At 41.5% G+C, this 23,036-nt stretch overlaps 1 protein-coding gene across 5 annotated transcripts in view; it reads right to left on the bottom strand.

Moving 5' to 3' along the window:
* Nucleotides 1-218: 218 nt before the first annotated feature.
* The window catches only part of pof1b (POF1B actin binding protein), a 36,568-nt gene continuing 13,750 nt past the window's right edge, over nucleotides 219-23,036 (bottom strand). For 4 of the 5 annotated variants that reach the window (XM_037748664.1, XM_037748665.1, XM_037748668.1 and 1 more), the window contains 11 exons: nucleotides 13,600-13,925; nucleotides 12,552-12,585; nucleotides 12,236-12,316; nucleotides 11,658-11,750; nucleotides 10,103-10,216; nucleotides 8,897-9,049; nucleotides 8,610-8,729; nucleotides 8,226-8,357; nucleotides 7,104-7,177; nucleotides 6,714-6,828; nucleotides 3,601-3,770 (listed from right to left, as the gene is read on the bottom strand). In XM_037748664.1, coding sequence (XP_037604592.1) covers nucleotides 3,750-3,770; nucleotides 6,714-6,828; nucleotides 7,104-7,177; nucleotides 8,226-8,357; nucleotides 8,610-8,729; nucleotides 8,897-9,049; nucleotides 10,103-10,216; nucleotides 11,658-11,750; nucleotides 12,236-12,316; nucleotides 12,552-12,585; nucleotides 13,600-13,925 — 1,263 coding nt within the window. In that variant the 3' untranslated portion in view covers nucleotides 3,601-3,749. Of the gene's footprint in view, nucleotides 3,771-6,713; nucleotides 6,829-7,103; nucleotides 7,178-8,225; nucleotides 8,358-8,609; nucleotides 8,730-8,896; nucleotides 9,050-10,102; nucleotides 10,217-11,657; nucleotides 11,751-12,235; nucleotides 12,317-12,551; nucleotides 12,586-13,599; nucleotides 13,926-23,036 lie in introns of all 5 variants that reach the window. The other variant, XM_037748666.1, reaches the window with a different exon arrangement.

Genomic DNA, 23,036 nt, shown 5'->3' with positions numbered 1-23,036 from the left:
TCTGCTGGAGACGCTTAGAGCTGCAACAAAATCCAGGGTCCCATATAAACGGCAGAAATACTGTATGTCACTGGTTGACCCAACCTGGGGGTCCCGACCGAAAGGAAATAGACAAAATATGAAGATATAAAGACTAAAGTTTAGTCCTGTCTAGTACTTTTGTTGCGTGATTGTGTTGAACGTGCAGTTAACAGTTCAGTAAGACACAAAACAAGTGGTCTTTTGCATAGATACATTACTGATTTTAATCATCACAGCTGAAACATTTTGTTATTTGGAGAGGACTCAGCCCAAATCCTCTTTAAACTGGAAAATAAAGAAAACTGTTTGCAATACGAAAATATATCCAGACACATCTATTTGCAGATTAGGAGTTAATTTAGCTCTGCATACAATATATATTCTCAGCTGGCGTAGAAAGGCAGGCAGGATTTAGGTCTCGTCAGAGAAGATCACCCAGAAAGCGAGCAAATGAAGGCCCATGCTGCCAAAACTGTTTGAAACTGATCAGAGTTGCCAGATTTTGACCAGATGATGATGATATTTTGTCAACCAAACAGTGATGCTGCTGGCCCGACCTTAGCTCGCTAACAAGCTTACGTTGCTAACACAGTAAGGCACTTGAGGTCCCGTGATAGTCGATACATTTTTACAGGCTTTCCACAGAAATTCGTCTCCGTGTCCACTGGGCAGCTCGTTTCTCTCAGTAGTGTTAATCACATGTTTTGGGGGGGAATGTCGGTGCAGTGTGCTCCAGCAGCAGCTACTATAGGAGCTGGTGCTGCAGCCTGTTAAACCACTTACAGTGCATGCATCTGTTGCACAAACAAACTTATAAAATTAAAGAGGACCTATTATGCATGCTTATTTTCAGGTGCATACTTTTAGGCTTTACTTTTCTCATGTTGTGTGTAACTTTGCAGACCTTTCACATGCACAAAAAACTATAAAACACACTAAAGGAAAGGTACAAAAGCACAAAAGTATATGTCCTCTTTAAGTGATGACAAACTCATCCTGACCTCCTACCAGCAGTAAAATCATGCAAGAGCCTTGACTCAGACAGACAAAAAACCTCCAGGCTCCAGGAGGTGGAGGAACAAAAACAGCTCAGTTTGTATCACCAAAATGACAATGCATTACTGAACCTGACTTCACCAGGCGACTAATAGGCCTACCACCGAAGCTATTAGTCCGTTCAACATATACAAAAAGTTCTCATTAGGCGTTAAGAAACATATGCAGGAAGAAATCGGTTGTTTGGTTTGAGGTCGGGTTCGTTTATCGGTCCCATCCTGATGCTTTCTATGCCCAGAGTAAATTTCACAACATCAAGAATGGCAGAATTGAGTAATGTGAACTGCTGTCCATAGTAAGTAGTCATCAAGAAGAAATAAACTGTGACTGTTATCAAAAGGAGGAAGGTTGCATATTGAAGTAAAGATTGAAAGCTGTAAACTTCAGAAAACGGTGTTTGTGGTTTCACCACATGATGTCACTATATAACTGTTTATTCCTGTCCTGTACACCTGCAACTATTATACATATATAATACAGATGAAGCTGGTTTGAGCGACAAACCACAATTAGATGCTTGTTTTATGGGCAGCAGGAAGGCGTAAACATCCATGTCTGTCTCTACGTTAAGAAGATAAAGAAGGAGCAACAATAAATAAACAGTCAGCTGGTTTTACGGTTTCTGTAAACTTTCTACCCCATCGAGCACTTTTAAAGACGAGCACCCAGTGGACACAAAGCCGTCAACATGCTTCCTCATGTAGAAAGCCTGAACAACCAGAAAAAAAACTCAATAAACAGTAATAATTGTGCTTTAACATTTTCTTCCACCATCTTAAAACCCCATAAAATCATGCTCCAGTTCCACCCACCTACCGCGATGCATCACACCCACGGGAGACCTTCCCTCTCGTGGATGTGAGACATCGCACAGCTCCGACCACAGATACATACACAAACACATCACAGCTACATGTGAACATCTCATACCCCATGCACCTCTGAGTCTAACATCAAAATAAAGACAATTTTAAACACAAGTGGACAGAAAAAAAAATACCATTTAGCACAAAACAAAAGCAAACTACCCAATCCGAACATTTTTCAAATGTTCGTTAAAGCTGGAGAAAACACTCACTGAGCGTGCCCATCTTACAATATATATATACATCATTATTTACATGCAGAGTAGCGCAACACATCCGCTTCCTCGTCCCCTGGGCTAGCGTGGCTGTGGTGGCTTTAAGGAGGATCTCATGCTGCATGCTACATGGGGCCAGTCTTGTCTAAAACATGCATAAGTGACAACTGGAAGCTGAGACGGCGCTCTTTTGGTAACTTGTGGTTCCACGTCGGCATATTGTCTTCCCTTCGGTGAGGAAAGTTTTGATGTAAAGACGAGAGCCGTCAGCATCAGCGAAGGATCAACTGAAACCGAACCGTCCTGACGACTGTAACAAATGCTTTAAGCCTTTCTGTCTTCTGAGCACAACTTCTCCACAGTGTGGCATTGATTGATTGATCGGATGATGATACTCAGAACCTGCTAAGAATCTGTGTATTTAAAGTATAGAAATGGGACCCTGCATCAATTTCACTTTGTTTGGCAGCTTGCGTTTTGGGGATTCCCTCCTTTTGATTAGAGTAGATTAACAACATCCACGTGGAGCTGAATGCAGCTTTACAGTAATTTATGAGCTGCCAAGTAGGGATGGGACAAATAATCGATACAGTGATATATCACAATACAATCTCCTCTGTGATACTGAGGCAGAGCTGCAACTTTCTTTTACTGCAGGATGTTTAACTCTGAACTGTTTTACGCCTCAAATTGTTTGTCACAGTTGTCCATATATACAATTCTATGAAATTTCTTCATCATGCAGGCAACAAATTCATAGATTTTTCACATGCAGTCTGCCATTTCTCCTCAGTTACATGCTTTGTAATGTATCACAGATGACCGTCTTGCACTATATCACAGAATCACGCGTTTCGTGATTCGATTGCAGGCAATGTATCGTGATTTCCCAACCCTACTGCAGAGTGCTGATCATTTATTCACCTGGTCTACTCAATTCTTCAGTGAAATACTGTATGTCATGTTTAAGTGTTAATGTATAGAATCAGATCGAGACATTAAATGTTAAATTTAGAAATGAGTGTGTTAAGAGTAGTACTTTTATTACATACACATTTTGTATTTTATTATTTCTCACAAGACATTTAAGTTTAGTAGACGCAGACAGTGTTTTACTTTGTTAATTGGGATCCGACGTTTCTTGTTTTCAACCTTTACCTAATCAAGCAGAATACAGTTATGAATGTGAGAAAGGAGAAGAAGTGTATCCGTGCCACGTAGTAAATCATCTCAGCTCAGATTTGTTTACCAAATCTGCTCAAATCTCGCCACAGTTCCCAGTTGTCATGATTGCTGCCACCTTAATCCAACTGGGTGACAGATTTGGTCTTTGATTATTTGTTTCCTTGTCATAAAAAAGCCCAAATAAAAACAGTCACCAGCCCGATTTGCTCAAACCAAGGATTTGAACCAATGATCCCAAGTCTAGGGGGATTAGAGGGGGATCATTCAACCACCACCAACCCTGAGAGCCCCGAGGATGAGGGAGAGGAAGGGAGGGGAGGGGAGGGGAACATGCGGGTGGGAGGGCAGGTGACGTCTGGGTCTTCTGATGGTTCAATCATTCCTGTCGAAGAGAAGCAGTGTGTCTTTAAGGGCTTGTAATGATTTCCTGTTCCGGGAATAAACAAAATACAGGTGCAGTTGTTAACGTTTTGTACACACGTTTAATCGGCTTTAAAAAGAAAAGAATGGAGGTGTCTGGACGTAGGGATGTCACACCAGACATTTAGTAGTCGATACCGGCGAAATTTCACGATTCTCGATACCCAATTCAATACCATGGTAAAAAAAGAAACAATAAACACTTAGGGCCCTAAGAACACTTAAGGCTCCAAATCCGAATTTTACTTCGGGCACCCAAAGGGCTAGACTTGTTTGCTCCGTGCAGGACGCTAAATTACGAATCCTGCTACAGCGAAGGCATGACCCTGATTGGCTAGTACTCGCTGGTTGGGTTGGTTAGGTTTAGGCATGAGGAGTGAGATTGGTTAGGGTTGGGGTAAGAATATCAGGGGTAAGCCAATCAGAGGCAGAGTAGGGAGGATCATGCTTTCGCTATAGTAGGATTCGTAATGTTGCATGCAAGACTGAGCTGCTTACCGGCTGCTAACAGCAAACGTTAACTAGCTCTCGTCCTGCTGATTTCAACACTGGGTTGTTGTTCACAACGTAGCATTATCAGGGAAATAAATAGGGTGCGTTGATAGAGAGTTTGAGATTTTAGACGCCGTTAGTCTCGAGCCCTAATGGTACATGTGGTACTGGCATCGACTTGGTACTGAAGCATCAGTTCTTGTGACATCCCTAGTCGGGATGTTAGACAGAACAACAGGCAGACCAGTTTCCACTGTTTAGACAACAAGCTGAGATCTTATTCATCTTGAAATGATTGCCAAAATATATATTTATGGCAAATTCATTAGACCAAGATTATAAAGTTAAGATAAGTTTACTGTTAACGAGTGCAGATAAAACAAAGTTAAAATGTTACTTGCAGAGCAACTTCCTGGCTCAACGATACTCACCGTAGATATGTGCAGTTTTACAATGCAATGATTAGAAATAGAATAGAACAGAAAATATTTTTTTGTCTACAATTTGCATATAAAAGTCAGAAATTTGTCTTTTTTCCAGATGATTTATGTAATTTATGATCTATATTTTACTATTTTTTATGTTATATTTAAAAGTAGAAAAAAGTACTTTTCTATTTTCTTACTTTTGGTATTTTTGTATCTTTCTATGTAGTAGTTTTCATGATCATTTTTTGTTTGATTGACTCTATTTTGTATTTAATATGTTGGTATTAATGGCCAATTGCTGAGCTGAACTTGCCTGTATTCCTGAAATACATTTTCTTTTGGGCCAGTAATATATTACTTTTTTCTATTTAAGTATTTTGCTATATAGTAATTTATAGGATAATTGTTTTTCCAGATGATTTATGTGATTTATGATATATTTGACTAACGTTTTGATATGTTATATTTATTGTTTAACATTGATCTTCTAGTTCCTTTCTCATAGAGACACGCTTTGTTCCCTAATGTGGGCATATCAGACAGCTGTGTTCTGATTGGTCCAATCATGCAGATCACAATCACCTGAGTGAGGAATGTGTATATATATTGCTCACTCTGCTTTGTGATGTAACGCCTGATGAAGATCTCTGTTAGATCGAAACGTTGCACAATGAAATTAGCTGGAAGCTTTTAATATAGTGGGCCAATTGTTTGTTTTGGCTTGTCCTACTTTTTTTTAGGGTTGACAGGTTTACTCTGAACTGTGAGACCTTTTAGTTCTTCATGCAGGAGTGCATGTGTGAGTGCAGTTAGTGTGGCCACTCCTCGATGTGAATGACCTCATTCCCACACATTTCATCCACATGCCAACATGTTAAAACATTCACTATTGCAGTTTTTGTCTTTTTCTCCTCCCTCTCCTCTATGTTTGTGTGCCTTGAGCTCTTAACATTGTGTTAGAAACTTCTTTGGAAATTCGGTGCAATAAAAAAATAACAAATTAAATGTATGAAAATATTGTAATTCCAGCTAAATGTAGTAAAAATATGATATTGTATGTAGTGTTTGAAACTACAATGTATTAGGGCCATTGTTGGTAAACAAATATATATATTATGGAGCTAGGGGAGGGAGGTAATATTCCAAAACTCCAAGATTAAAGTCATAAATTTACCAGAAAAAACTTTTCTCTGAGATTATAAAGTCATATATTTGCAAGGAGCCACATGGCTTCACTTTGCCAGGTTGGATCAACCTCATCACACCACAGACGCCGAACGCTTGCCGTGCATTATGCCTGCAGTGGATGACCTCATCAAATTATTCTTTGCAACTGCATTAGGCAATCGTAAATTTGCCACTTAAATCTCAGAGAATATATAATTTTTTTTCTTGTAAATTTGCTCCTTTAATCTTAGAGAAAATTCATTTTTTTTTCTCCTAAATTTGTGTTTTTTTTCTGGTAAATTTACGACTTTAATCTTAAAATATCCAAGTTGTTTTCTCCTAAATTTGCTTCTTTAATCTCAGAGAATATTCAAGTTTTTATCCTAAATTTGTGGGTTTTTTTCTGGTAAATTTACCACTTTAATCTTAGAGTATACAAGTTTTTTTTCTCATAAATTTGCTACTTTAATCTTTGAGAATATCAGAGTATTTTATTTTGTAAATTTATAACTTTAATCTTGTTAAGTTTTTTCTCAGAATATTACCCCCTTTATTATTTATTTTTTTAACTACAATGGCCCTAATACGCCATCATATGAAGCCCCTCACCCTCAGTCCGACCTCTGGGTCCCACCTTTCATTATGTCGGTGTTGAATGTGGTGCGACTCGGTGAAGGTGGTCTGTCGTATCGGTCGGCAGAATTTAGCACGCTGCCTCGATGCCAGCACATTTCTCAGAACCATCATCGTAATCTCACACACATGACTGTCTGCTGTTTCATTACACCTAACATGATCAATACGGAGGAGTCGTCCATGAGTTAAAGCGCTCACTCTACTCTCTTCTTCTCTCCTGTGTTTACCTGTTTGATCATCTCTCCAGACCTCTCGATGACGATGGTCTTGTTTTCTTTGATGGGCGAGGTGTAATTGTAGTCGTCGCTCAGCAGACCGAGGATAGGGTACTGGTTCCTGTACCTACACACACACACACACACACACACATGGAGATGTGTTCAATTATAGCTTAAACAGTTTTAACACTGCAGTGCAGGGTGAGATAATAATTGTGTTTTTCAACATATTTGGGCTGATATCTTTCTTCTTTTTATGCCTATTTATGCATATTTTCTTCAATAATGACCTTAACGGTTAACTGATTATTAAAATAGTTCTAGTTTGTGTGACTTCAGCTCTACAGCGTAGTGTAATAAATGTAGTCTGGTCTCAGACAGTTTGCTGGGATGTTGTACCTCTTGGTGATGGTGGTCTTGGTGATCTGGCTCTTGGCGCTGTCGTTCCTCTCCTGTATCAGCTTCTTGATCTCCTGAGGGCCACAAGAGGTCAGAGGGAAGAGGTCAGCGGAGTTAGCAACAGATTTTTCGTCTTGTCTATTTTCTATTCTTTGATCAGATTGTTACAGATTTAAATCAGAATTTCCCCGGCTTCTTTTGTTAAAAAGTGATTCTTTCCAGTCTGCTTCTTCTCTTCTCGACTGCTTTGGTCTTCGTCACTTTATTTAACTGAAACTGAACTTCAACCAAAACCGTCGGCTGCTCTTTGAGTGTGCGTGTTTGTGTGAGAAACTATGAAGCAGGTATGTCGTGAGGTGACAGAAGCATTCCTGCGGTAAAATAAACCGTCTTCAGTTGGTGCTGCACAAAAACAAAAGAGGTCAGAATGCAGTTGGACCTGAAAGGTGAAAACTAACCAATGACATAAATAAAGCTCACAAGCCTGGAGGGTGTGTGTGTGTGTGTGTGTGTGTGTAAACGCATAACGTTTCCCAGCCGGCCTGGTTGATTTATACTCTTCATTCCAGGTAAGTCACACACTTCATTTCTGCGTGACTGAAAACACATTCCTCTGGATCGCTCACCTGTGATTGTAAAGTGACAACTTGACAGATAACTCTGGTTCATTACTACTTGGCTCTTATGTTCACAGTTTGTTCCATTATGGGTTTCTATCTGGGAACTCAGATGTGGTTTTAAACACACCCCCGGGTTAGTCACACACATATTAGGAAGAGAAAACAAAAGGCATGTGGTAAAATCATTACCCAAACTATCACCGTTTTACTGGGCTGACTTTGACCGACAGTTCTTGCTGTAGTTGTGTGCACATGTTTCCTGTGCAATGAGGTATTACCGACATTTCAGGTGCGCTCTCCTCTAGTTTTACCAACAAATAACACTTTATTTGAAGGTAAATGTGGTTAACTTTACAACCTGTCTCATCACCTAACCGCTCGTCATTCTTGTTGTTGTCCACACGGCCAGTAAGAAAGACTATGAATGGTTTTAGTTGATTCAACATTATGGAGAATCTAACTGTCTCCCTGAGCACCAGTGTGGGTGTGTTGTGTTTCAGACCTCCTCCTGTTTGGTGATGGTGGTCTGCCGCTGATCCAACACGGTGAGCATCTCTGAGATTTTCAGCTGGAGACTCTTTTCTGAGGATGACCTCTCGGCGGTGACCTCCGTCGTGATCTTCGTTATCTGGCTCTGTAGGGAGGACGGGGAGAGACAAGGGGACAAAATAAGTAAAAAGAGAGAAGCAGCTTTACTGTGGTGTAAAGCTGTTGGATTTACAATCTGCTGCAACCATCAAATTTAAAAGTCTTTCCCAGGACGCCATGCATTGTCCACCAAACATTTTCAGCTGTTTCGCTGAAATCTCAATCATTTCCTGCCTAAATGGGTGACACCACCCTGATGACCCTAATCCATGATCCAGTAGTCTGGTTTGAGTCTCACCTGCAGCTTCTGGATCTCCAGGTCTTTCTCTGTTCTCATGGAGCTGAGCTGGTCTTTGTACTGACGGGACAACTCCTCTGTCTTGATGTGCAGGGTGGTGCTGCTGCCTTGGCCTGCCAGCTGCAAGACAGACAGACAAGGAAGGAAGGAAGGAAAGTTTAAGCGTGAATCTTTCCAACTTCATTATCAAGCGTCTTCCTGCTAAACTTCAAAAGAGCTCAGTGCACCGGAGAGCTTCATGTCCCTCCATCACAAGCGACCTGTCCACCACTTATTTGGCGTGCTACCTTCTGTCGCAGCATCTCGTTCTCCTTCTCCAGCGCTCTCATCCTCCCGTCCATCTCCTTGATCTTGAAGCTTGAGCTTGACTCTGTGTTTTTGGTGCTCATGAGCTGGGTCTCCAGGGAGCGCTGGGCGCAGCTGGTTTCCTTCAGGGACGTCTGCAGAGGGGCCACACACACACACACACACACACACACACACACACAGAGGAAGTCAGAAACACACACATGATGCAGTGTAATACAACAGTCCTGCAATAAATCATGACGGTTATAATGTTCAGCTCTTGTTGAAACTTTTTCAGAGTTGTTGATTAAACTTTATGATCATTTTGGAAGATGTACAGTATTGGGTATCGGGTCCGATACTGTGCTCATGTACTCGTGCTCGCAAAACGGCTCAGATACAACAGCACCGATACCACTTTACGGCGGCGTGACTTTACCCTCTCGTCACCATCTTTCGGGTCCTATCGCACGTGCTGACGCTCCACCTTCCTGACGGTGCGGGCGAGACGGGCCGGTGGTGCGCCCGACCCCGCAGGGCAGGGGTCCCACCTCAGGCGGCGCTTGCCGGCCTTCACTTTCATTGCGCCACGGGGGTTTTGCTTGCACCCTCTGACTCGCGCATGCGTTAGACTCCTTGGTCCGTGTTTCAAGATGGGTCGGGTGGGTTGCAAACATCGCCGCAGACCACTGGCGCCTTTTACGTGGGCCGAGCCCCGCCCTGGCGGCACAACGCGGTTGGGGCGCACCGAGGACAGTCCGCCCCGGTGACACTTTGGCCACGGCCCCGGGAAGCACCTTCACCCCGAGCCTTTCCAAGGTCTTTTGGCACAGAGAAGTACTCGTATCGGAACTCGTATCGGTACTCGTATCGGTACTCGGTATCAGCGAGTACCCAAATTTAAGTACTTGTACTTGTACTCGGTCTGAAAAAAAGTGGTATCGCTGCATCCCTAATGAAGTGTTTAAAACTTGTCTGATTGTCTCACGTCTCTTATCCCGTTCTTTGTAGCGATGTCGCCGCATTCCCAAATCTTGGTGAGTACAATGGTATCATAACTGATGAGCAAAACTAGTATGTGTGTACTTTGTTGGTTGTAATATCAAACAGCTCTCTATTAGAATCTATTAGAATAGAACAAGTAAATACATCTTCAGTGATGACATCGACACCTTGATCAATAACTTAACACAGATGTACTGTACCTGGAGCTGCCTGTTGTTCTCCCGGACGGCCTCCAGGAGGCAGTCATACTGGCGGGCCTGGTCTGCTTTGAAACTCAGATCTCTCTCCAGAGACTCCTTTTCACTCTCCAGACGCTGTGAGCACACACATACACACAGACACACACACACACACACACATACACACAGAGACACAGACAGTCACATATTCATATTAATACGTTGTTTTTAAGTAGATTTGTCTGTTTTTTCTCTGGTCATGTGGTGCAGTGTTTATTCTTGTCTTAACGTTTCTTTTTGTTATAAAAGACGGAGCTACAACAACACATATTTCTGTCTGTGTTCTGTTACTAATTGTTTCTGTTCAGGAATGCACTTATTAAAAGTGACTCCACCGCGGTCCATCATCACTGGCTATAATAAGCTGTTATTATCTGGTGTGACGCCTGTAATTTAAAAGCATTTAATGAGTTTGGACTATTGTGTGAAGGTCATATAATATGTTGTTGGGACGTACTGTTCTAACTGCTGTAAACATCAGCATGCACACATTACATTTATTTGTGTCACCAACCAACTGTCACATGTGATAATTGTTCTGATCTATTAAAGTTTCCATCTTTTCAAAATAAGAAGTGAGTATTTTATAACCGAGCAGGAAGTAAATAAAAATAAAAGTGTACTACAACTCCTATCTGGTGGGAAATAATGAAGTACATTTATAGTACTCAAGTACTGTCATTAAGTATAATTGTGAGGTAGTTCTGATGGGAATATTGTACTTTTTACTCCACTACATTTATTTGACAGCTATGGTTATAAGATACTTTGCAGATTAAGAATTTAAAAATCCATCATATAATCAAAACGGCCGATTCTAATGCAGTAATTTAAATCATCCACCAGAATATAAATAATACCACCACAACCAGCTGCAACATTAAAATGCTGCTTACACGTTCATGCACCAGTATTATTTATTTATTTATTTATTTATTTATTTATTTATTTATTCATTTATTCATTCATTCATTTATTTATTTATTTATATTGGTGCAAAACAAATGATACATAACAAACCAAACAAACAAAACCAAAAGAAAAGATGAAATAATAGTCATAATGATTCTAAAAAGCATTCCTAAATAAATTAAAAATAATAAGAAGATAATAATAATAATAATAATATTTTTTTTGAAAATAAATAATTATTAATAATAATAATTTGGTGGTCACATTAATAAAGTAAATAAAAATAAATAAAAAACTTGTGATTTTAGTAATTTTGCTAGACTAAATGATCTGAATTCTTCTTCCACCACTGCTACATAATAAATCTTTCCCCATTATAAGTTTTAAACTTCTCTTTGTGGTGTTTCTTTTCGGTCATGTCACTTGTCACGTAATGATTTGTGTCAGCCAGTTTAAGATGATCTGATTGGTATGCTGTTTGTTTGCTACTGGAGTCAAACTGGACGCTCTGGCTTCTTTTAAAGCTGCGGTTACAGAATCAGTCTGCGGTTGGTCCACACACACGAGACGAGGGAGGAGATTTCTAAAAGCATTTGTGTTTTACCCTCAGGTCCTTCGACATGTGGAGCAGCTCCTCTCTCAGGCTGCTGAAGGTGGACAGCAGCAGACGCATGCTCTTATCTGCAGTGAGACGAGTCTGAAACACACACAGAAAGATGAATTAACGAATTAACAATGTAGTTGTTCAACATATAACTACAACTCCTCCTCCGACTGGTATACAAACAATAACATAACAGAGTTGTAATCATAGCTAATATTACATAGTGTTTAAACCAGCTTGTGAACAGTTAATACACACTTAATAACACACTGTAAAGGGTTTGTCTGTATGTAATTATATATGATTACAGCTTTAGTATACCGTGTTATCAAGTTACACTCGTTGTCATATTTACTTACAACCACATACTACTGTGATAATGTGTATTATAAACCATTAGTTAAATGCTTTCTGATCTTACTCGGTTGATTCAATATGACATCAATGCAACACAAAGAGAATGAAGCTAAATGGTTAAAATGCAGCATGCATGACATTAGAGATAAATAAATGTGCATCATTACAGTATGTCAGATTCTGGTCAATGGGGAAGTGTGCTATAAATACACAAAAATCACCTGCAACAGGTAGCGGATCTGTTGTTTGGTCAGTTCAGTGGCTCCTTTGGGAAGCAAAGCCTCCACCTCCTCTTTCTCCACCTGATAGAAACAATAGAAACACATGAAGACAGAGAGGAAACACATGAAACACATGAACATGACAATCATGTTTAATGTGCAACTAAACAGAGAAGAACATGTTCTGACTGTTAATATCTGATGTTCAGCCTGAACCTTGCTGAATGTTTGACATGTTTCATCCTGTTAAATCTGACACAGATGAAGTTGTGCCTGTTCAGATTCATTCATTGGATGTTGCACGTTTGTTTCTCACCTTGTAGTCATTGCTGGGATCCAGCTGGTGTTTCCTGTAACACACAGAGAGGAAACACAAACAATGAGGACGGCAGCGTGAAGACTGAGCGAGTTTGCAGGGTGAACACGATTCGTGATTGTTTCTCATAGTGACTCACGCGTCGGACAATTTTGTTCTTACCGCCGTTTGCTATTTGAAATCAGTATATTGCCACGCCCCCATTTTTCTAAATCAAGAACCATTGAAAGAGGCTGGGACACGGGCGGACACAGGTCTTTGGGTATGAGGTAGTGCAGACCAGATTTTACTTTGCATGCGTTGTACCCCCACAGATATGCTGCGTTGATGATGCGTGACTTCTCCTCTTTCCACCCGGCTTGCTCTACATAAAGAAATAGGTTTGCCTCGAGGTGTATCATGGAGAAGGTTGTTGTAAGAGAGAAGTACGGCCCCTGAATCACATGTGAAGTTGCACACATTTCCTTCCTAAAGCATGAGGCTTTCATTATTCTATATTTTTCTGTCTCTCTCCAAACTTTCAGACTTCCCTACCGCGTCTGTGCCACATTGGTTCCTACTGGAGATTTAAATCTATAAAATTGGGCCATAAATATGTAGTTTGATTTTTATAAACAGGAGGAAATAGTGTGTTTGTTGGGGGCTATTTTCAGCTGCGGATCAATACATGTTTAGTGCTCTAGTGAGTATTTGTGGCAGCAGACTTAAACTAGACTACGTCACCACACTACCGGCACATTTTCCCTGGGCGTTTACTGTTGGGTTTACGCTAAAGGGTGCCTTGTGCGGCGGTATCAAACGCCAATGCCTGTGACAAAGCGTCGGTATTTGACGCCCCGGGAATGAGAATGGGCTGTGATTTGTGGAGCGGTCAACCCCTCCAATAAATTCTGAATATGTAGGAAAAGCCTGCATAACGTCTATAAAAGTATGAGCTTATTTTCTTTCACTTCATTTTGCGTGGCAAGTTCCATTATTTAAAAAAATAAGACATCCCATATGTCATTCTGTGGGCAGATAAAATGCCCTAAAATGCATGTTCACTTACTGTCCGCGGATCTTGGACACGTGCTCGGAGATGCAGGTGTGGATGTCGCAGTTCTTCCTGTAGACGTCGGCCAGCAGCTCGCCGAAGTAACGCGTGTCCAGCTTGGTGTGCTGGGGGATCTCCCTCAGCTCTGTCCTCACCTCCGTCCTGGAGGTCCTCTGGGGGATCTCACTCAGCTCGGTCCTCACCTCCGTCCTGGAGGTCTTCTGGATCGCCGACGAAGGCCTCTGCTGTATCATGCTGATTATCTCCGTCTCTTCCAACACCACTGTCTCCTCTGCTTTTTCCTCTACCTCTTCCTCTTCTTCCTCCTCCTCCTCTACCTCCTGCAGGAACAGGGCAGAGACAGATATTCAACCACTGTGTGTGTTTACATCTGTTGGTTCTCATTTTGCTCACATATTCACAGATAGCAGATGATCAGCGACATATACAATGTGATGTGATGTTTCATCATTATGATCCTCTGCTACTGTAATTACTGCCAGAAATAACATCTTTACAAGTGAATCTCCTCCTCAGCATCCTGCCAAACAGCTGCCAACATGGATCATTCTGAGGAGCAAATTCAGTGGTACCTACACTAGCTAGTGCTGCAACAACTAATCAATTAAATAGATTCAAGCAAGACACGCGACACTGCTGTCCACATACTTATGTCCATATAGTGTACATTAATAATCTGCTGGTGAAAAGCTCATTGATGAACTGAGGTCTCCACCTTCCATCCTGCAAAGTCCACACTGCACCTTCCGCTGCACGATCTCACCCAAACACGCCCATCACCTCCTCTTATCTACATGTGGCAACACAGTCGAGTCAAATTGTTGTTGCATAACCTTCTTTATCTAACGCTACGCCGAGCCCAGCGAGCTGCTGCTGCTGTGTTTACACACAGAAAGCACTTTCACTCTGTGCAAACACCCGTCAGTCACTCAGACACATGACAGACTGACTGGTGGTCCACTCCCCAACAGGCATTACAATGTTTGCCTTGTCTTGGTTCAACCTTCTATTTTTAGTTCGTTGTTAAAAAGCACTTTACAAATAATCAGTTACACCCAGCAGACCTGCAGACGACCTCAGCTCCAGCAGAGGGAAGGAGTGTAATCTGATACAGAATGATGAATGAAGTTTGGCGCTTCTTTTTTTGTGTGTGAAAGACAGGTTGGTTGGGTTTTTTGACAGGCCATTTGTTACTTTTAGCCTGATTGAACCCTCGCGTCTTAAGGATCAAAACTTAGGGTGCAGCTGTTTTTCTTGCAAATGCACCAAGGCAGAGCCGCATGCCTGCACAGCGCCCTCGTCCCTACCTGCCCCTCCAAATGTTATATGTTATCATTACGGTTGCTGGACCAGTTTTAAACACAACAAGCGTGAATTTGCATTCATGCATTCACACACAACCTCGCAAACACGTGACCTCCATGGTACATTTCAGCCTCCTAGATAGAAAGTTACGGTTGTTGGATAGGCTGCTGAGGGCAATGATAACTCCCACAAACGGTTCACGAGTTTGGCCATGATACATATATTCGCTTGGACGTTATGTTATAGTCCACTCTCACTGCCATCAACACAAACACACACTTATCATACCAACGCAGTTGATCTTCAGCCAAATTACAGTCTCCATAGGGCCACCAGAAACCCTCGCAGGTACTACGTTTAGCATAAAAAGTGTGTCAGTGTGTCAGTGTGCTGACTTGACTATGACTTGCCCCAAACTGCATGTGATTATCATAAAGTGGGCATGTCTGTTAAGGGGAGACTCGTGGGTACCCAGAGAACCCATTTTCATTCACGTATCTGGAGGTCAGAGGTCAAGGGACCCCTTTGAAAATGGCTGTGACAGTTTTTCCTCGCCAAAATTTAGCGTACGTTTGGAGTGTTATTTAACCTCTTTTGTGACAAAGCTAGTATGACATGGTTGGTACCGATGGATTCCTTAGATTTTCTAGATTTTTCTTCTTTTGTAGCCCGCTACAACTTCCAAAAGATCGGCGGCCCATCTGATAAATGTATAACCAATTAAGACGTAATAAAAACTCATTATTAAACGTTATATCATTCTTATTTTCATAAAATCATAATAATAATTTAAATTATTGGAGTCCATTTTTGCCATTATAGAAATGTTTATTTCATAATGCCATTTTTTCCTCATGACACTTTCATTTCATGTCACATGCTGCGGCCTCTCTGGAGCTTGAAAGCTCAACAGCTGCTAACAGATTTAGCCAGTTAGCTGCAGCAGCACTTTTGTCTTCCATAGTAAAGCTGCATTAGTGATTTGAAGTTAAAAAAGAAACTGAAGCAAAGTGAGCTTTGAGCTGTGTTTCACTCCTTCTTCCCTTCAGATAAGAAACTGGCTACACTAAATTATCTTCATACTCTCTTTCACCTTGGGATGAGATGAAATGCATACCAAAGAGTTTAGTTACATTCCTTTGGTAACATCATAAAAAGAGAAATGTATATCTCTCTCATGAGATGTTTCAGTCCGTCACGTTGCTTCATTTGTTTGCCATCTTGGTTTCACCTCTGACAAAGACAAACATCTTGTCTCATGCCTTCTTAAATATCCAAACTGTGGTTGTGCAGAGCGGTCCGGTCAGATTCCTCATGAGCCCGAGGGGGAGATTTTCCCAGCAGGTGAAGTTTACACCATCGCGTCATTGGATGGCCATAAAAGACCAGCTGAGTCCTGCAGCACTTCAGTATCAGGTTCAGTTTCTGTTGACACGCTGTCACACAGGTGTGATTGGATTGTATTATATTGAGGTTTTTTATAATCTTGTGTTTATCAGACTCTCAAACATTCACGTTTAATGTAACCTCTTTAAATCACGATAAGATATGTATAAGCTTCTTAAAGCAGGACTGTTGTATCTGATTATATTTGTGCAGGTGTTCCTGATAATCTGGTAGTACAGAAGAAAAGAAACACTTCAAAGTTCCCCGTCTCTGTTGTTTTAAAGTGTTTCTGGCCCTTCCTGTAGCCACCACCCACGAAGCAGAACCAATGGGAGAAAGAGAAGAATGTTACCAGGAAACACTGGCACGGCCGCTGACTTTCACTGTTTTCATTCATCAAGAAACTCCCCAGAAGGGAAGAACAACAGAGGCAGCGAGGAGGCTAAAAGCTTGAAAGATCGCAGGTTTGATTTCAACTCCGAACCCCAACAAGCTCAGTTATTGTGAACTGTGCCGTACGACTCAGTGGGCAGGAACCAGCACTAACAGAAAGGCTGGTAGGAATTTGAGCCCTGCAGGGAACGTGTTATGTTGCTCAGGGCAAATACGTAAAACAGTTGGGGTGCGTTTTTGGACTTTGTGCCTTGCAGGAACAGATTGTCACTCGCTGTTTCAAATCTAACAATCGCTTTTCCAAAGCCTGAATCAAAGCGGGTCAAACATTACTTAACAATGAATTTTTCAAAAAGTGTTAATCACTGAAACCACGAGAGCTCCTTGAGCATACAGTCATAAATAAGAACAGAAATTATTAGACTGATGGGTCCAGTAGTGTACGAGGTTAGCCGTGGACAGACAGACAGACTCACACACGACCGAACGCTTGATTTCCCCACAGACGGATAATAAAAAATGTGTGCTTGACACAAACTTAATCTCTCATAGATTTACCAATTTATCTCAATACAATCTTTCATTTTCATAAAAACAAACTATTAACAGTGACTAAAGGTATATATTTTATATAAATCACACGTTATTTTTAACAAAACAGACCTCAAAGTGTTTGAATAAGGGCTCGGCGCTGAGACAAGTAACTCAACAGACTCATAACTCTGGTATCTGACAGCGTGAGGTCATAAAGTCAAACCCCCGTCTGACGATGTGAAACGTGGAGTTTGGTTTACGAGCCTGCGGAGCTCACAGGATCAAAGGTTGCTGCTTCTAGAGCAGTTCTTATACTATCATTCTGTTGTTAGACATTAAATGCAAACGACAGCAGAGTGAAGTGTGCAGCGGTGAGGATTATGTGATCACATAGAGGTGGGTGTGTCTCAGCGCTGCAGGGCTGTGGCTGCTACGCTAACATGCCTGTCATTCCTGCAGAGAGAGGGAGAGTGGAGACGGCGGTCTGGACGCAAAACTGGTCGAGGACGAACAAACGTTATCACCAGACATACCGGAAGATATCAGTCCTGACCATGAGACGCTACAGTGACATTTATCCTTTCACAACTGTGTCTGAAGTCCTCTTTAAGTGTCTTTCTTTACAATTTATTTTAAGAGAAGGGAGTGAAAGGGCTGTTGCCACTTCACCTGTCAGCCAGGTGTTCAAGCAACAAAGGACCAAATGTGAAAAAACAACTTGCCAGCATCAACTGGAAGAGTCTGCTGTTTGTTCAACCAACACAACGAAACAGTGTTTGACAGAAACAGTGAAACCACAGCCCAGTAAATGGATGATTATTTGTCAATTATCCAATCACAATAAGCAGGAATGTGCTTTGAAACCTTTCACGGTAATCTGGCCAGTTAGTGACACACCTTTTCCAACCCCTTTAACGGGTTTTTTAAACACGGGAAAACCTGCTAAAAATAGGCGATAGACTCCTTTCCCATTGCCATATGCTACTTCTGTTTTACATCTGTTACTAATAAAGTCTCTCTTTGAAACTCCTAGACCTATAGTATTATATGATGTGATGATTTTATTGGGAGTTAATATATTGTAACTTGATTATTTATTATCTGGTATGATCATACCTGGTTTTAGTATTTGAAACTACTGTCTTTTATTACCTTTTATTATTTTAAAGAACTACTGTCTCACACTCAACATGTGAATTTAAGCACATTCATGCCTGAGTGTATGTATGATCTATGTTCTGTGCGTGTACATACATTGTGAAGTTGGTATGATGTGTGATGCAGGGGGCTTAGAGCCCAAGACAAATTTCCCTGCGGAACAATAAAGTATATCTTATCTAACTCAGTGCAGACTAATTTGGAACGATGTTGGAGCGCTGCTTGGACGGAGACGGACCGAATTTTGTGGCCGAGATGACGAAGTGTCGCAGATGTTACCATATAGCATCACGCCAGAAAAGGAGTAAAAATTAGCACGTCCTGTGTCATGTTTCGGAGCTGGAGACGATAAATACCCGTCACTACTGCAGAGTCATTTGTCCCGGGAATGAATGCTGATTGTAACCTTTCCCACTGAAGACGATAGCCAGATGTTGGTGGGTGTTAGTGGGTTTTTTATCCAGTGGGAAAGAGGCTTTACAGATATGTTGCTCTGGACCAAAGTGTCGGATGGACAAACTGAACGACATCACAATACACCCAGCCACTTGCAAGGCAAAGCTAAGAGTTCTGTTCTATATCTTATTAGGAAAAACTCAAACTCAAATGTGTACAACCCAGGTTTGAGAGTCGCTGACTCAAAGGACACAGAAGCTGTACAGCTGTGAGACAGACGCTGTTGCTGTTGTTGGTGATCAGAAAAAAATGTCTCAGGTGGCCTCTGACAGAGTTTAATATGCAGCTGACCTGCAGACGCTAAATTCCAGAGATCCACTGCAGACCTGAGCTCATACTGCGGTGTAGAATGTGAGGGAGGACAACAACAACCTCATGATGATGACAGGTTAGTGTGCATGTGAATGTGCGTGCGTGCATGTAAGGCAGACTGACCAAGAGAAGTGTGAGAGCACAGGGAGAACATCCATCTTCCATCTCATCAAGTCATTTCAAAATTTTCAAGGACTTTCCAGGCCCAATTCCCTCAAATTCAAGGAACCAACACGGTGTAGTTTGAGACGCAGATCAAGGTTAAATACTGTTATGCCCATGGCGTGAACTTCTATTGATTTGCTGCAGGATTTGCATCCCGCAGGTCTTTAACAAGCCGGTGTTTGTAAATGTCTTTAGTGCACCACGAGTCCTGGAATTTACATTTTCCAGGCATATCTGAGGGTTTGCTTAACGTTTGCTTTCTCGCTTGCTTGCTGCTGTTTAACCTGCGACATTGGACTTCAATCACTCGTGCACGCACGTGACCGTCGCACATGTGTTGACCAATCAAAGAAATAATCTATAAATCTTCTTCATAATGAAGATAATCAGTATTTGCAGCCTAAATAAGTCTTTCTGCAGGATAGGGATGTTTATATGGTGTTTTGCATGCTCTATTGATGCTGTTCAGATTAACTTCTTCCACCTGACATCAACAAGTTGCAGTAGAACAGTAAATATGTTCAGAAAGCAGCAGCTTGTTGTTTCAAATGCAAACAGAAATCAGTCAAAGTCTCACTGATCTAGTTTCTCTTCTACAGGCTGTGAGAGCAGCAGCAGTAACTAGGTAACTCAATACACCGTCACCTCTTCACCATGTCAGGCCCTCTGCTGTGTGTGTGTGTGTGCATGCGTGTGTGAGATGTAGGTCAGTGTGTGAGCCGGGCTCTCTCAGTAACACTAGAGGTTGATAATGGAGAGAGGAGTCACTTTACCACACAGCCTCTTTGTGCGAGTCTTTGAATCATCTCCTTCTTATCAACTCATTTAGTGAGTGATTCAGTCTGTTAGTGGAGTCAGTGAGAATATTTGAACCTGAACCTGCTGGATCTCAACCTGTTTTCAAACTTTCAAAGTTTCCTTTTCATGACTCCAACCTGACGTATTCTTTGTTATGTAAAGACTATGAAGACTGACGTATTTTTACTGCATTGGCAGATTTTATCCCTTGCTTGAAGAAGGAATTCAGGACTTGATGTTAGACAGAAATTATATTCTGGCCATTATTTGTAGGTCAGACAACAAAAAGCAAAATCCCAACAGGAAGCATTGTACAGGAGGGTCTTTCATAGACGCCTGGGGTCAACGTTTAGGGTCAACAGTCAGCAACTTGAACAGGTGTGTCTGCAACACCTGATCAAAGCCAATACCAGCATCAAGCCTTCAACAGAAGCAGGGTATGTAAACAAACAAACTTGCTCCTCGACACCAGTTTTAACATGCAGTGCATGTTCATACAGACAAGATTTATTCACCATGTTTATGAGAAAACACACAAGCAACCCGAGAGTACCAAATCATACCAAACCCAAAACATATCACATCGTAAATCAGCAGGTTCCTTTGTTCGACAAACTGTTCCTCGCTATCGCAGCTTCTGTGTGTGACGAGACGGAGGAGCCATTCACTACTGATTGGTTAGGGGAAAACAAAGTGCAACTAATATGAAAATGATGTCTCATTATGAGGCCAAACTTTCATAACCAAACCAGAATGAGTCCATAATCCACTAGTTGGAGACAAGAAAATGGAAAAGATATCCTCATTTTACCAAGGAAACCAATTGCACACATGTAGATACAAATATAACTCAGTCATAACTACCAGCATGACAGCTGGTGCAGATGGCGTACAGATGTGGTGGGATAAAAACATATAGATGATTTTCATCAACAAGATTTAGTTGATACAAAATACAAAATGTTGTATCTTTAAAGTCATCTGGCATCCTGTGCGGCGCAAACGGGAAAATTATTATCTACTGTAACAGGAGACCACATGAACATTTCTATGGGCCACAAACAAGCATTGACAAGCTGACTATGTGAAAAAAAAAATGGTTGCAAACGTGTCCATCAGGGCCAAAACTTAGTTGGCATCGTAAAAAACTGGATACTGAGGCTTTGAATTCCTGTTGGTGCAATGAGGATGGTGTTGTTGATGAAGAAGGATGGGTAGATGCTACAGTAGAGTCATAAATACATGTCACGCTCTGTTGGCTTTAGAAGGCCTCCAAAGAAACTCGTGAGCTCGTGTTTACAACATGGGAAGCCGTGTGCACGCTATGCGTGGCGTTCAAGTGGTTAAGTCGTGAGAACACCGCTGCTAAGCAATGGCAATATTAACGTTACTGTTACTTCTGAGGTCGTGAATACCACTAGAGGGTGGTGTTCATACAGACTCTTGTCGTAAACTTGACCCCATTTGATGCAGCAACTTCCACCTTCATCCCCAGTTTCTGTAGCTTCTCCCACCCGGGAACAGTCCAATATTTGCTCATGCTGCAGAGTCCCGTAAACCAGCTCCATACTCATCAATAAGGCTCTAACACAGTGTGTAACACTCAGATAGCAGATAGTGGTGGAGAAAACAAATATGTAAAGATGTTTATTATATGGTACTTGCTGACTCCCTTTTCCCAGTTAATTTCAGCTGATTGTCCCAGTTCCCCAGAGATGATTGGATGTTATTCAAATCACCTGTTGGCTCCTAATTAACAACTGAGAGCAGCTTGGTGCATTTCACCTCTCGGCCAATCAGAGTGTGATGACGCCCTTTATTTAGGAACTAAGAGAGGTGATGAACTGCACACTTCCTGATCCTTTCTCCACTTAATATCTGCTGAAATGAGGTCAGCATTGTCAGCCAGAAACTTCTAGAGACTTCTTTGTTGTCTTTACCTGCCCAACCTTCCAGATCAACTGAAATGTGGAGAATCAGTACCGCCACATGTGATTCCTGAAAGCTACCAATGAACCCGCACCAGATGCATCAGGATCATTGTATACTGGAGAGAACGAGAACGTTATAATATTTGCTCATTTAATTAAAGCTGCAGAAGAGATTACCTCACTGTAAACATTAAAACCGTGACGTCCCCTACAGCGTTCTGGCCTCACCACAACGCGACGCCATCCTTCATCGCCCTGTGGTTAAGTCTGAATACCTAACATACTGTGGTGAGAGAAGCTTCTTAAGAAGCAGTTGAGCAAAAACAAAAACACTATTTCAAAATGAACTCCACTGTTTCATACAGTTTGTCAATATACTCCCATAATCCTTGAATCTGTTTAATTTGTGTTTAAACACTGTGAAGTCCTTCTCACTGTGGTGGACAAGCAGGTGACTTGAGAGAACATCTCTCAACTAGAAGACGACAGATTCTCTCCTCACAGAAGCAAACACGTCCGTCAGTCCCGTTAAATCACACTTGAACCTGCTCAAGAAAAAGAAATCTCACACCTTTCACTCGGTCTTTTAGTCAGAGCACTTTGACCTTTGATCCATACTCAAAATGACGTGTTTACACAATGACAACAGATGTCTAAAGTGAAAAATGTGTCTCAGATTGAAACTTCCGACATCAAGTTTTCGCTCCTCACACACACTGTTGCCTTCATTAGTATAGTAGTAGTATAGTAGTAGTAGTAGTAGTAGTAGTAGCCTCGTAGTTCCTTCTCAGCTCACTTCAAAGAAGTAGGAAGAAAAAGAAAATAGGAGAATGCTGAAATATTTTTCCAGGACATTTTACTTTTTCTCTTATTTTCCGTGTGTTTTTAATGACCTCGGTGAAACCAAACTATCAAGATGAAAGTGAAACTTGCAAAAGTAGAGTTTACGGCCCTGGGAAAGAAAAAATAATGAGGTCTGGTCTTGTTTATAGT

This window comes from Sebastes umbrosus, chromosome 17 (genome assembly GCF_015220745.1).
Source record: "Sebastes umbrosus isolate fSebUmb1 chromosome 17, fSebUmb1.pri, whole genome shotgun sequence".
Classification (NCBI taxonomy): domain Eukaryota; kingdom Metazoa; phylum Chordata; class Actinopteri; order Perciformes; family Sebastidae; genus Sebastes; species Sebastes umbrosus.
This window is presented reverse-complemented; position numbering and strand designations above follow the sequence as displayed.